Source organism: Alosa pseudoharengus, unplaced genomic scaffold (genome assembly GCF_046254945.1).
Source record: "Alosa pseudoharengus isolate Yale_2024_CS ecotype anadromous, Long Island Sound unplaced genomic scaffold, YU_APseudo_1.1 YU_APseudo_1.1_scf_16, whole genome shotgun sequence".
NCBI lineage: Eukaryota > Metazoa > Chordata > Actinopteri > Clupeiformes > Clupeidae > Alosa > Alosa pseudoharengus.
The window spans coordinates 11,652,113-11,666,787 of record NW_027468630.1 but is presented as its reverse complement, the minus strand read 5'-3'; the positions used below and the strand labels follow the sequence as shown (position 1 = coordinate 11,666,787).

General features: G+C 42.7%; 1 protein-coding gene across 1 annotated transcript in view; it reads left to right on the top strand.

Annotated features, from left to right (window-relative positions):
* Positions 1-982: 982 nt before the first annotated feature.
* Positions 983-14,675, top strand: part of LOC143125501 (protein kinase C-binding protein NELL1-like) — a 171,274-nt gene continuing 157,581 nt past the window's right edge. The window contains exons 1-2 of the mRNA XM_076287007.1: positions 983-1,031; positions 1,658-1,786. Of these exons, the coding sequence (XP_076143122.1) occupies positions 983-1,031; positions 1,658-1,786 (178 nt within the window). The remainder of the gene's footprint in view (positions 1,032-1,657; positions 1,787-14,675) is intronic.

Sequence of the window (14,675 nt, the reverse complement as noted above, 5' to 3'; positions counted from 1 at the left end):
GCCCTATTTATCAAGGGAAAAGTGATGAGGGGCTTTTACTCCAAATGTATGGGAGCAGATTATGTTGAATCCTGGCAATCATGAAGAGAAATGTCATTGTTTTCAATGTGAACTATGAGCTGGAGCTATTGTGAGGCATGTAACCTAGACAACATGACAATGCACACAAATTAGCCACGCAGTGAAGGATAGCAGCATGATTAATAGGATCCTACAAGGACAGATCCCAGGAGGGAAAGCCTTGGAGTACCTGTGCTTATAAAAAGCCCTGCGAGTCCCAGGAGTCAGGGGAGATGGAGAAAGACACTGATTGTGTTAGAAAGGGAGAAATGGGACTGGGAGGGAGGCTAGACAACTGCCACACTCATGGCAGCTCTCAATGAATTATTTTGTACGTGCAATAGGCATGTGCGCAGTCCTTGTGTCCTTTCAGTGAGACCCCCACACAAAGAGAGAATGTCCTTGGTCAGTGATGATATAATTGATCCACTGATGTGCATCTACCCCATGTTTCGGAAGAAGAGAGGAGAGATAAAACGGCAGCTATACTTTTTGACGTTACAGATCTAGCACAGGTCTATAAATCCTGTGGTAGTTCATCGACTTAAAAAGAAATGTTGGTCACCTATTGAAATGGATTTGACTATTTTGTATAAAGGGGAAATAGTTTGATGTGAGCTCTGCAGACACTGTCCAGAAAAGTTATTTCATAGAATAAATATGATGAAGTTGAATTAATGTCTAGATTCACGAGACTGTTCATGTCAGTAAGACTGCATATTTCCAGTGATGTTACATTATTACCTTGCGCTCCAACGAATCCCCTATTTTAGGGGCGTGGAATGCTCCAAGTAGCAACATCCACAACCGGTGAGCGCAGAGAAGCTTCAGACAGAAACAGGTCAAGTTTGGATATCGGCGAGACAGGACGCGGCTCTTTGGGGTATTCTGTGGAACTCTATTGCATATCAAACATTTGCAAATGGCTAATTTCGTTGTACTTTTACCCGTCCTGCTTATGGCGAAACCAGGTACGTGTTTTTACATTGTGGCTCAGGGTAACGTTAAGAATGGCAGATGCGTTGTGGATGGAATTGAAGGTTTTCCGGACAGTGAAGCACCTCGTCATTCCGTCTCGCATTATTAGACTGTGGCGTTTGCTTTAATTTCCAACGCCAGTTAAAGCTTTTTCACTTAATAAGTACTCATGCCTCTAAAACTAAACGCTATCCAGTTAGTTATGGTTTTATACATATGAGAGACACGAGAAGTCCTCATACTTGCCTGTGAAATTAGTCTGTGAAATTAGTCTGCGAAGTGCAGCGTCCATCATGTATTTCTATACTCTCAGCTAATTTCATCCATTAAAGCGTAGTACTTTTGAATTAGTCGGGTTTCCCGTGTGAGTTTGAAGGGTTATTAGGTTATTTTCTTCCCCTTCAGCCAGAGAAAGGAGTAGGCTACTCGTAAAGTTAATTTTTGTTATAATACCTATGTTACATACCTAGGTAGTCCACGAGTAATAACCTCTTCGCTTCAGAGATAATGATCGGAGGCTATGTTTGTCAGTTCTTTTTAGCCCCGTTTGACGTGTGTTGAGAAGCTGTGTATCTCAAGACAAAATGTGAAATAGTATTAATTCTATGGTCTGCTTCAGTTGTAGGCTTTGGAATAGATCCTGACATTCAAGTTGATATTATCAATGGACTGGACACGGCAAACGCAACATTTGGAATAACCCAAGTTGCAGGTCTTCACAACAACAGCAAAGCTTTCTTATTTCGAGGTACGTATAGATTTTATCTTGACCGCTTTCGTATGTACCTAAATGTAGTATATGTTTCAAATTGTCTGTTGTTTTTTTTTTTTTTTTTTTATCACCGCGCTGACCGCATTATAGTTTCGGGTGAAAGCTTCATGGAAAGTGTTCAAGTGCATCATGGCAAACACGGTGGTGCGTAGTGTTGGTTTGATGCTCGTGATTATATATACTGTAGCAATGCATCAGTGTGTGATCTATGTCAGGTGTCACCGAGTTGCCCTGCTTGATGTCGAGTTTGGGCTCATAATGAAACCTCAATGGTATTTTCTCCGTAGTGAAACAGTAGTGCAGAGGGGAAATGATGTAGGATATGGTGAGAAAATGCTTGTGTACATAATGATTATGTTTAGATGGCAATGCATGGCTAACATACATGAGTGATACCAGTTCTTGGGGTTTTATGTGGGAAGCTTTAGACTAATATACAATGCTAGTTTCATATTAGACCTTTAGTTCAATCTCCAGAAAAAATAAATGTTACAACTTCCAAAGTCTTAACTGAATGAAAAGCAAAATTGTTCTTGATGGACTCCCAATTTGGGGTCATCACTGCAGCAGATGTTAAAGTGTCATTCACCTTCACTTGCTATTTTAGAATCTTTGGGATTGGGTAATATTTTAGGATGTCTTGGCAGGAATAATTATTATGAAGTGATAATTTCATCTCTCTGAAATGCATTGAGTTCACATTCTCCGATTCACAAGCATTTTAGGTAGATGTGCTAATCTTCATTCATCATTGACTATAAATGCCACCTTCCTCTCGTATGTGGTAATGTGTGGTGTCTATCTTAAGCTAATAGACTTTTACCAAATGTCTGTTTGGCCTCCTTTAGCACTTTAGTACTCCTCCACTGGTGGCTATCATATGGCTTGTGTACCCCCGTGCAGACGGCGCGAGGAATCTGATCTCAAAAGAAGCAAAGCTGTGGGGAAATCCATCAGCCTTACTGGCCATTGATGAAGTGTTGCCTGGATCCATAGTGGCCTTTCCTTGGCCGAGAGCCTAAGGGCCAGGCCACAGGATGCAGGCAGCCTCATTACAGTGGCCGCCGTGGCACAGGGGCAGCCTTTAACCGCTTCAACTGGGTCTAAAAACAGGCTCCACTAACTGCCCTTTTACACTCCCCAGCACCTGGCAGGCTCTCTTGGGATGGTGGCTGCATTAAGGTGCATTCTTGTCTCTGAAGCAAGAAAAAAAATAAAAAAAAATAAAAAAAATAAGCAGTGGAAGCCCTTGCAGCACCCATCAGAGTAGAAGATGAAATTTCTGTAAATTGTTTTCAGTCTGTGATGCTTCCACTTGATGTTGTCCATGGTGCTGGATTGCTCGTAGTATAACGGTGGCAAGCAGGCGACACACACAGCTGAAAACACCTGCCGTGGAGAGTGTATTGACCACTCCACAGGCTGTGTGTTGACATCTAAACAGCGAATCCAGTATTTTCAGAGGCGTAAGGGGGCAGACAGTATTTCCTTACATATCGTGCCAAACACCGGCTGATCAGTGGCAGGTTGTGGATAGTAATTGCTCTCCCATATACCATTATTGTTACCGGGTGATTTATAAACAGCAGATGGTCAGTGCTTGGCAGAAAATGAGGCTTTTTATGAGCTCACTGTATATTTGATTTAGGCATAAAGTTGTCATCTGTGGTGCAATCATTGAGAACCTAAATTAGGAAGTAGACATGGTGTGGCATATTCTCTATTCTCTATATAAATTGACTATTTATTTTCGCAGAAAAGGATTGATTCACCCAACTGTAGCTTTAAATAAATTTCCGTGAAGTTAATTGCACAAATCTGTTGTACGATGGTTGAATGCTAATCAGACGTGCAATTTATCAGTACTGTGTCAGCATTTTACTCCCAACACTGAATAATTCCTGTGATCACTGAGGTAAACCAGGAATGCTCAGTTAGCATTTTAGGTAAGTTTATTGTTGAGCAAACACCTTCACTGCAATTCTCTTGTTGTGTATAATTGTACCCATACACATTGGAACTGATTGTGTCAATTAAACTCATTGTGGTATATGACATGAGCGTCCATATTGCGTCCACATAATGTCAATGTTTGAGTGTTCGCTTTCAGTTTGCGGAATCAAGCATTTGGGAATGTGGTCTACATTTGCAGCATTCTTTATTTGGTCACATTAAGGCACAGTCTGTGACAGTTATGATGGTCCCTCTCATTGTAAGCCTGTGTCAGCCTGTCTGCCATGAGGCTAGAGAGGAGCCTTCCATTGGAAAAAAAGTCGACAGCTTGACAGATTGACAGCACATTCTTGACATGTAAATATTTTTTTCCTTATTATACATTGTGGATTAGGATGTATTTGGTCTTAACAAAAATAAGAAGGGTATTAAAATTGGATGAAAATCCATTGTCTATTTTTGTCATTGTTAATAGCAATAATAACAGTCATAATAATTTCTGCTGTTATTATTTCATGGGCTAACTTCAGTGCCTGGCAGTATTTTGACATGGTGCTTGGAAGTAGCGTAGAAGCTGCTCTGAATTGAGATATTGTGGCTTGGCAGGCCACTGCAGAAAGCTGATAACCATGTTTGTGGAACCATCCTGGGATATTCCATGTGCTGAGCTATGGGATATTGTGTTTTTAATGTGAAAACCCAGTCACACAGTACAGTGTATTATTCACTGATAGCATGAAGGAGTGCAACAGACAGGCAGCCGTATTCATTTGTCATGTTTTGAGATACTTCAGCTTGGATTTGCCCATATCAACCTTCCCAACTCCGCTGTCAGTGCCGATATAACAGAAGATCTGTTCATATTTCAGTGATTTACTGTACATCTTGGTGACTGTGTATGAGGTTCATCACTGAAGACGATGTTATTCCAGACATCTAGTAGTCCAGCATAGTCATTTGTAAGTCGGCTGTAAATATACACCCTGGATTCTCGTTGAAATGAGAAAAACTGTAAATCAGAGAATGATGAGGTGTCAGTTTCTGCTATTGTGCTGGGTTCTCCCTGGCCCATGTCTTTCCAACATCTGTAGCTATTTTCTTTCAGTAAACTAGCTAGCTGCCCTTGGTCTAATATTGGTAAGATATGCTATGGCTGTGCACTCACTATTATACACATGGGAAATGGAAAGGAATGCCTTCACTGACATTAATATACAAGCATAACTTTCTCTTTGGAATCTGCCAGTCATTGGGAGGGCAATGGCATCATTTTATGGCATAATGCCAACTGAGAGACCGTTCTAATTTAAAGCTCTTTTGCCCACTCATGCAGACTTCAAAGCAGTCTTCCTCAGTCTATCTTGCACCATGTGGCTTTGTGTTTTTCAGGGGGTGTTATCAACAACTGCTTTGCCTTTCATTCTCCCTGTTTGTCTGGGATGCACCCCCAGAGGTATCGACTTCTCATGCATAGTTGAGCAAAGTTGAAAGATTCACAGCGTTTTGGATGCCTGAAGTGAATGGCGTGCCCATTCAAAGAGATGTCTGACGGTCCGTGATCACATGCAGTGCTCTGTGAGTTATGGGTTTTGGGTTTTCTGTTTATCAGGACAGTTCTCAGAGGCTTGCCAGCTCATCTGCTCAGCTAGGGAGAGCAGTGAAAGCGAGTGGCATGAGATCGGATACAAACAGCATTGATTCAGACTCTTATCTCGCTTGCAATCTGTGTCGCCGCTCTGCTGATGAGGTTCACAGTGACATTTCTCCAGCTGAAACTTGTTTTCTGAATTAAAGCAACATAATGTAGTTTTTCACTTTAAAATAACTGCTTAAAACTTATGTTGCTGGTACTCCAGGCACCTGCTATTGAACTACAGTGTATGAGTGTAACTTTGTAGTGGGTCGCAAAGTGACTCCTTTTTTCATTCCTTTATGATGCACTGGCTTCCCCTTTAGCATATTTTTCCAACGTGCAGGGAAGTGCTTCAGACTTTGCTGGAACCCTGTTAAAAAAATGATGCTAAAGCAGTAAACACTACGTTGAAAAGAAGATGATGTCGGAGGGTAAATACCAATTATTGCGTTATGTTGGTTTAACGTCCAACAACGTCTATCTTAGCTTAAATACTCAGGACCTCCGTAAAGTAATTCCCCCATACTTCTCAACAAATGTATATGACCACAAGCTGTTTTGTGTCAAAATTCTTTTTTTTTTGTAAAGCTCCATCTCATCATCAGTAGAGTCATCTGACCAGAAGCAAGAGTAATCACCCTATTTATGTCACTGCAAATGCCACATAGCACTCATTAGTGCTAATGTGTGTTTGTATTGGAATAGTTTCCTAAAACCATACATCCCTGGGTTACACTCATTATCTGGGTGGCTTTCAGGAAGAAAAATGTCAGCACTTGCTTATCTTGCTGCCAGTCCTGCATATGGAAATGAGAACAAGAAAGCCTATTACACAGTAATTAAGCTGCTTTTATTTAGTCAGTACTCAGAGGTCCACATGATGGATTCATAAATTAGTTTCATATTCTTATCTTCATCAGCACTAAGATAGATTATTTGTGTGTCATGTTTTCCAGATGGTTTGTTTTCTTTTAATTTGATTGTATCAGTATACAAGTCTTTTATTGGTCCTCCTTATTATGTTTACGGTACAACAGACAGGTTTTAGCGATGTGGGCTTTATGAGAGATTATTTCAAGCAATTAGCCATGAATTACAAATTGTGAACCTACTGATTTGAGAACAAAGCATGTCTTCAGATCTCTGTGTCCCTCATGTTGACAAGGGTAAATTACTGCGAAGTCCAACCTATCTGCAGTGCCTTGTGTTCACAGATAGACAAAACATTTGAGAAATAATTATTATCGAAAGGAAAAATGGATTCAGTTACAAATAGCTTTTTTTTTTACAAATATTTTTGAATAATTATTAGGAATGAATAATTTAAGATTTTAGATACATTCTGATACATAGCACCACCAACTCAGTCAAGTCAAGTACGTAACAAAGCCTCCAAAATTAAAAAAAATATCATGTTATTGAAATAAATTGCCGTTCTTTTACTATTATATTGATACGAACAATAGTCTAGTCTTTTAGCCTATTGCGGTAACATGTTGAATCAACTATAAAAAATGATAGATATATACAGTAGATAGATAGATAAATAGATAGATAGATAGATCGAGGTAGATATACTCTCTCTCTATCTCTCTCTCTCTCTCTCTCTCTCTCTCTCTCTCTCTATATATATATATATATATATATATATATATATAGACCTTACATTGATTTTTGATACATATATGAAAAAGACGAAATACTTACTTACACCTATTCTACCAAAATTCTCAAAACCATACCTGAATTGGTATGATTTTGAGTATTGGTTTTGAGTAGTGTTTTGGCTATTTCATAGGACCAATTTCTCAAGTGGCATTCTTTTCTGAGGGCACAGTACAGCAGGGGCTATTGATTCAAAGAAAAGGTCTCTACTTCATACCAGGAGGGGAAACGTTCACTGAGTGACTCAGGTCTTGTTTGACCGAACAGCATTTAGTTTTAGATTGTATTGCAAACCATTTCACATTTGAAGGTGTCACATGGTATTCAGAACTCATTTGTTGCCATGTTTCCTCTTGACAGCACACCACCGTCAATGACACGCATGAAAAAAGAGGTATTTGTGCACAACGGAGTTCAGTTTTTGTCAGCATGTGCTGCCATTGTCAAAACTCTGTGACATTGTGACGAATGTGATGTTGTGTTGTTTGCCATTCAGTCTGTTTGCGCCTGACTTGTCTGCCGTGGGTTTAAGCACTGACGGGTGGAGAAGAGATCTTAGCTGGTGCTTAGCCAAGCAGACCTCTGTCACTGTTGTCACAGCATATTGGCGCCTCTTCGTCTCAGGTCGTTTGCAAAGGGCTGCGTCGATGCCTCACCTCGACTAGTGTGCTGAAAGCTGAACGCTTGTGAAAGGGGCCAGCTGAGCGGTGTGCGCCGCTGCTTCACTCTGAATGTGACACGGCCGTCGTCGTCTCAGAGAGCATTCTGCAGTGCTGCTAAGTCGCTGATCTCCTCAGAACCTGATCAAAGGCGGCGGCAAGAAACACTCTGATTTGATTGCTCCTCCAGGCTATGTGCTAGTGTGTTGATGTGGATTGTGTGAGGGGAGGAATTGCTGTCGCTGAACAGAATCATTTGTTACAACTCATCTAACACTAGCTATTGAGCACATGTCAATATAGAACTTTGGATTGGGGAAAGCTGCAATCCAACACAGCTTTCATCTCCTTGGCCTACAACACTCCACGTGTTTGACTGCAGGGCTGTATATTTATGCAGGGATTTTATATGCCTGTTTTTTCATGAGGAGACATCCTTGTTGTGGGCTATGTCCTATTACAACAGTAGCTGTACTGCAGTGCGTTGTGTTATTGCGGATGTTGTTCGTGTTGCACCACTAAGGGAGTGCAGTATGCTAACCGTATTGCCTGAGATGCAAAGCTAGAAGTAAGGGAGCCATTTGAGGTTTTTCAGACCCTCGTTATGCAGAGCGCATCTCTCCAGGCGTTACGAAAAGTGAAGGAAGTTGTTTGTCAAAAGCAGGGAAACATCTGGAGTGCCATGCAGTTTAATAATTCATTCTCTGTCTTGGTAATCAGCTATGCAGAGAATATGAATCACTGAACTTCTCAGCTTCCTCCCCTAAATTCAGTCCCATGTGAATAATCTGGAGGCGAGACAGGGATGCTACAGACGCTGCCGAGTGCAACACCGTGCTCTGTTTTGCATTTTTCACTCCTCGGTGTCAGATGTTTATGTCTGTGTAGTTATGCCTCTTTTTCTACTCAAACAAGTGCTCTGAACCTTGCCTCTCCTTGTCAGGCAGACTGGGTCCTCTGCCCTTCTTAACATGCTCAAAAAAACTCCTATTGTTTTGGTTAAGTTTAAGAGCAGGGAGTAGGGTGACCTAGTGTGTATTAGCTTGTGTCCTTGAAATCCTCACATCCGCTGTCATGGTCACATTATTTCTCTGTCAGCATGCGTCTCGTTGCGTGTTTATCCGCTTATGTGTCTGCAATGCACTAATGGCAGTTCTCTCAGCCACCATTTTTTGTCACCACCACAGAAGGACATTCTGGGGCATCCAGAGATTAGTTCACAGAACAGTGTACTGAACTCAGTTTTGTCACACTTTGCTTGAAAAGCAATGACACATTACTGCTTCACCAGAGCTATAAGAGCTATTTTACATTTTGATCTGATTTTGATTTGAATTAATTTGATTTTAATGAGCACCATTTCACACCTGTGCATCTCTCCTGACGTCTGGCATAAGTATTAATGGGATCACATTACTGTACATTGCTTAACAACATAAATGCATGAATACATTTGAAAGTATCATTGAAGTAACAAGCTTTTATATAGGAGCCTTAATATCTGCCCTGTCTGTAGGGACCTTGAGTGAATTGCAACTATATAACCAGACCACTTATGGCAGTACTCTTACGCTGACTGTCAGCATAGCTTGTGAAAAGGAAGCATGGGTATATGTTATGACATAGAGAGCATGCAGATAGTAATGATTTATGAGTTAGGGAGCGATGACTTACGACTCATGTGTCATTTTGGTCAAATGAATGCCGCTGATATAATACAGTTGTGTTTACAACCAGGCTGACGGTTTCTCACTGAAGGCTACTGTCAGCTGCACCTTAACGTTTTCCTGACCTAAGGTGAGGGTGGCCATGCATTAGCATCTCCGTTGCTGTTTAGCGCCTGCATTTACAGTCCGAGCTGCTGTTCCTCTGGATCAGCTGTACGCTTGAGCAAAAGTACCATACTGAGCAGGAGGTTTCTGATGGCTGGTTAAAGCAGCACCAGAGAGTAATAACAGCAACTCAACTGCATCTCAAGTCTACGGAACAAGTCGGCAGCAGGAGGACCCAGACAACGCTTTGGCTTCCCTCCACCGCCGAGCGCAGAGGACGAGGAAGAGGGTCTGATTGAGATGCAAATGCTCCGCTGGGCTCTGCTCCGCTGGGCCCCTCCGAGGCGTCTGAAAGACTGTAACCATCGTAGAGCTCCAGGCTCCCTCTGATGGGCCTCTGATAAAGCCTGGGACTCACTTCACAGGCAGAGACCCACCACCCAGCCTGCTGCTGGGGGAGGGAGGGCTGGGGCTGGGGCAGACCCTGGAGAGAAGCCGAGGAGCGCCTGGAAAATCACTTCCCCCCTCTCATGTGTGCGCGCCGCGGCTGAGCTTCATCAAGCCGGCCCATAGCGGGGGCCTGTCATTATCAATGTAGACCCATATTGCCCCCCCCCCCCCTCCTCCTCATCAGGGGCATCCAGAGGGTTCTGTAAGCGGCAGCGGTGTGTGTGTGCCAGAGGGACACCTGTTTGGTTGATTACAGCTCAGGGTGAGCGGTTTGAACCAGCTGAGAAGTATCTCACGCGTATACACTCACAAAGACACACAGGTGTGTGCGCACACACACATACATTTACACACAGACACACAGACACACACACACACACACACACACACACAAACACACACACACACAGTGCACACAAACACAGATGCGCAGACACACACACACACACAAACACAGAGCCAATATGAGGCATGCCATGAGAATATGCCGCTGCAGAAGGATATGCTACATGAGTTTACTGCTGGCTGCTTTGTGAGGAAATGTTGAAGCATTAATTAACCATATGGTGTTGCTCATTGGTGTTATGTGACGGGGGGCCCATTTAAGGTATATGTCAAGTGAACTGTCCTCATGAGAATTCTGTCATTTAAACATAATCTCTTTTTACCCACAAAGACTGAAGATTCAACGTACTGTATCTCATCAATGTTTTATTGGCTTAAGGCAAATAAATGTTTCAATAGTTACGGGGTTTGTCTGACAGAGCTAGCAAAATCCTGCCTGAACATTTCAATTGCATTTTTTATTTTTAATTGCATTTTAATTTCTCTCCTGGCAAGCCTGTTTTATTTACATTCAAATTACCTGGGGACAGACACAAAAGACAATTCACTGAAAACATAAACATTTCTATCTCCCATCTATGTTGTGACTACTGTATAGTCACAAGCTTTCACACAGATACCACCACTCACATGTTGCATAGCTAACATTGCATGCAACCACGGCCACAGCCATTGCAGCATGTTAACACCTCTTCAATGAATTGATTAGCGTCCTGGACGGGTGCTGCTGTTCGCAGTGTGATGCTGAGAATCTCGTTCAGAAATCAGACTAATCCTCTGGCCCAGACACACGCCCAGCTGCAGTCCTGCCCACGTGGCAGAGTCCAGAAGCACGGCCCTGGCCAAATCGCATGCTAATGATGGGCTACCTGGCCAGCGGCGGAGGCCCAGCGCACTGCCAGAAGTAGCTGAAATTAGGGCAGCTCCTCTGGGCTCAACTGATAAGCAGGCGTGGAGATGAGCCTCCCCGGGCCGCGGAACTCATGCTCGCGTCACCGCAGGCTACAGAGCCGAGTCCATTTATCAATACTCCCCTGGAAGAAAAAGAGAGAAAAGGGCGGTTAGAAGGAAGCTCAAGCATCTTAAAAGTTTCCTCAGATGCTGGATATCAGATTTTAGGTCTGCATCATTAGGCACAATTGTGTAATCGCTGGCCTGTATGTCATGGCATATATAATACATAACCATGCCTTTGATTCATTAAGAAACTGACTAAGAATATACAGTATAGCGTAGGGGTTAAACATATCTGTCCTTATTTATCCCTTTATATAGAAAATACCTGAGACACAAAAGAGGTGTAAGGCAGGGAGTCAGTGCGTATTGATAATGACAGCACAAAACATCCATATACAGTACAGGTACAAATGTCTTTGTTCTGTTAAACCAAGCACTCGAAGAGCCGATTTGGCCACCTCGCATTGTAATGACATACATGCTACAGAGAATAATGTACGGCTAGATTGTTGACACATCACATCTGACGGAAGACATTCATACAGACTTTTGCTGAATTTCAATCTTAGAAATCAAATAGAAAAGAACAACCAAAGAATGCTTAATATTTCACAGCGTATGGAGTAAGTAGGTGGGATCTGGCCATCTCTTAAGAGCTACAAGAAATGCCAGGCTTCCATTATTATGATATTGCTCAAAACATTACTATATAGAATTTGAGTAGGTTGGAGAGCATTATCAAGGAGATAGAGCTCATAGAGATTTGCAATATATATACAGTATGTCATTTTTTTTTATATCTGTGACTGATGGTGTGGGCTGCAGAATCAGGCATTGGACGGAATACCAATGCTCTTAAAGCCAGAGAAAAAGGTAACACTTGACCCTCTCAGACAGCTTGGTCAACCAGTTCATGACTAGAATATTTAGAATAATTTCCTGTGTGTGTTATTGTTGAAGACGATAAACCCTTTCCCTTTATACACAGTAGTGACAACTACAGCCTTAAAAAGCAACACACTCTTTGTAATGTCTCTGTCCTCCAGATGGTCTTAACCTTTTTTTAGGTTTAAGTGTCCCTTGCTGTCCACCTCTTGCTATTGAGTTAGCCCTTGAACCCTCTGCTAGAAAAGTTGCTGCCAGCATGTGCAGATTCTAAAGAATGTTCCATAGATCATGAGCCAGGGTAGAGATCTATTGGAGGATCCTATTAAAGTCTCTCAAAGGGTGTCCATTATTCCATTATGGGATTTGGCTTCGTACGCAGTCTGTGATATTGATTTATTACCTAATAGCTCAGGCCAATTTGAGCTGTCACATAATAATCACGGGCCACGATCAAGTCAGTAGATAGCAACAGCCCCATGTTACTTGCCAAACTCAATACCCTGTATTGCTTCATTGACAACATTCCATTGAGCCCAGAGTCAGCCCAGCAATGTTTCTCTTCTTGTCTCTGACAGAGGACTGGGGGGTGAGGAATGTGGCACGTTAGCAGAATACAAGCTAAGGAGTGGCAAATGCCCTTGTGTTGCCTTCTTGTACAGTTCTGTGATGGTGTATTTGGCTCAGTTTTATGGACTTTTTTAACAGGTCTCTTGGGCATTGGAAAGTACAAGTTTGTGTATATTTGCTGCCATAACCTCTTTAACAGTAAGATGAGTCTGAGTGTTTGCAGATGCAGACTCTTTTCTTGTGATGTCTGGAAGTTAGATAATATTCCAGTGTAGGGCTGAGACGGTAACCGCATTACCGCAATACCGCATTACCGCAATGGTGACGCCTACCGCGGGTCTGAGCTCGTCACCATCATCACCGAAAAAAAAAAAAAATCTGAAACATTGGCCTTCACCTGTCTGCACATAGTGTGTAATGTTGTGATGTGTAATGTGCGGGACCATCTTATGACATGGATTCAAGGGTTTCAAAACAAAACTTCAACACTTATCATCAAAAGATGAAGCAAACCCAACCTTTCACGTTTGTGTTGTGGAGCACAATGTTCCAACATTCCATTTGTACTATGCGAGAGTAGGGAAGAGCCGGCGCAATCATAACACTATTCTATTCTCTCTGTTCAAACTCGCTTACCGGTACTTGCTTTCCAACCGCGGTAAGAACAAATCCATACCGTCCCAGCCCTACATCAGTTCAAGGAAAAAAAAAACATCTCTAGTACATACTCTGTGTCGCTTTAACTCCTACAATCTAACAACACGTATCACGCATGGATTCTTCTTTTATGTAAAATCTTCTGCCTTTTTCACCTCTTGGGTCTCATTGGCTCTGCCCACCTAGGTGAACTATGCTAAGCTCTGCTAACTATGCTAAGCTACGCTAACCGTGGGTGCGTCAGACTGAGTTACTGCATGCACAGAGACAGGAGGGGTATGTATCATCTTATCTAACTCTGGGGGAGAATGGTGAATAAGCTAGTAATTTCCCTAAATGTTGGTGTGCTCCTTAAAATATGCACACTTCCACAAGGGGAATGCGTTCCCTTTAGCTCCTCCCTCTTCCATTGAATAAAACAAGGGTTAGCAAGAGCTGAGGATAGACAGTTTTCACCTCCTTTGAGCAACAATCTTCTCTCCAAAATGGGGTGAGCTCCTTGGGCCCTCCTGGTTTGAGGTTGCTAGGTTACGGGGACGCTGGCAAGACACGCCGCTCCATGTTTTGTTTTTATGTAATGTTCGTAATTTTATGTAATGTCATGTTTATTCTTTTGTATTGGTTTGTCTAGTTGTCTAGTTTGTCTAGTATGTTTTCCCTATTTATTTACGTTATTTTCGTAGTTTTCGTGTTATTCTTAGTCCTTTTTACTGCTTCTAATTCTGATGTCGTTGACGTTTGTCCATTGGGAGCTTGCTATGGCTAGCTTTTGCCCTAGCTGGGCCTCTGACATCCTTCCATCCATCCGTGAGCGGTGCTGCACTTCACTGTCTGGTCGAGGGGATCTCTCGGGACAGCTGGACCTAGGCTACTCTGCGAAAGATCTGCCATGGCCGCTGAGCTGTTGCTGACCTGCGAGCTGCCATGCCAACTGCAGACTAACTGGGCCTCTGACATCCTTCCATCCATCCGTGAGCGGTGCTGCACTTCACTGTCTGATCGAGGGGATCTCTCGGGACAGCTGGACCTAGGCTACTCTGCGAAAGATCTGCCGTGGCCACTGAGCTGTTGCTGACCTGCGAGCTGCCTTGCCAACTGCAGACTAATGTTAACGGTGAAGAGCTGCAATCTCACGGAGCAGCAAATGGTCGCTGTTAAAAGTCCACCGAATTGCAGATCTACACGATCGCCCACTACTTCAGACTGTGCTTCCAGTGATCTCTAGACTGCAGTCTACAAGGCCTAACGTTAACTTTATCTCCACTGCCAGTGAATTCACCGGGTTGGTCAGTTGCTAAAGAACTTTGTTGCCGTTGCAT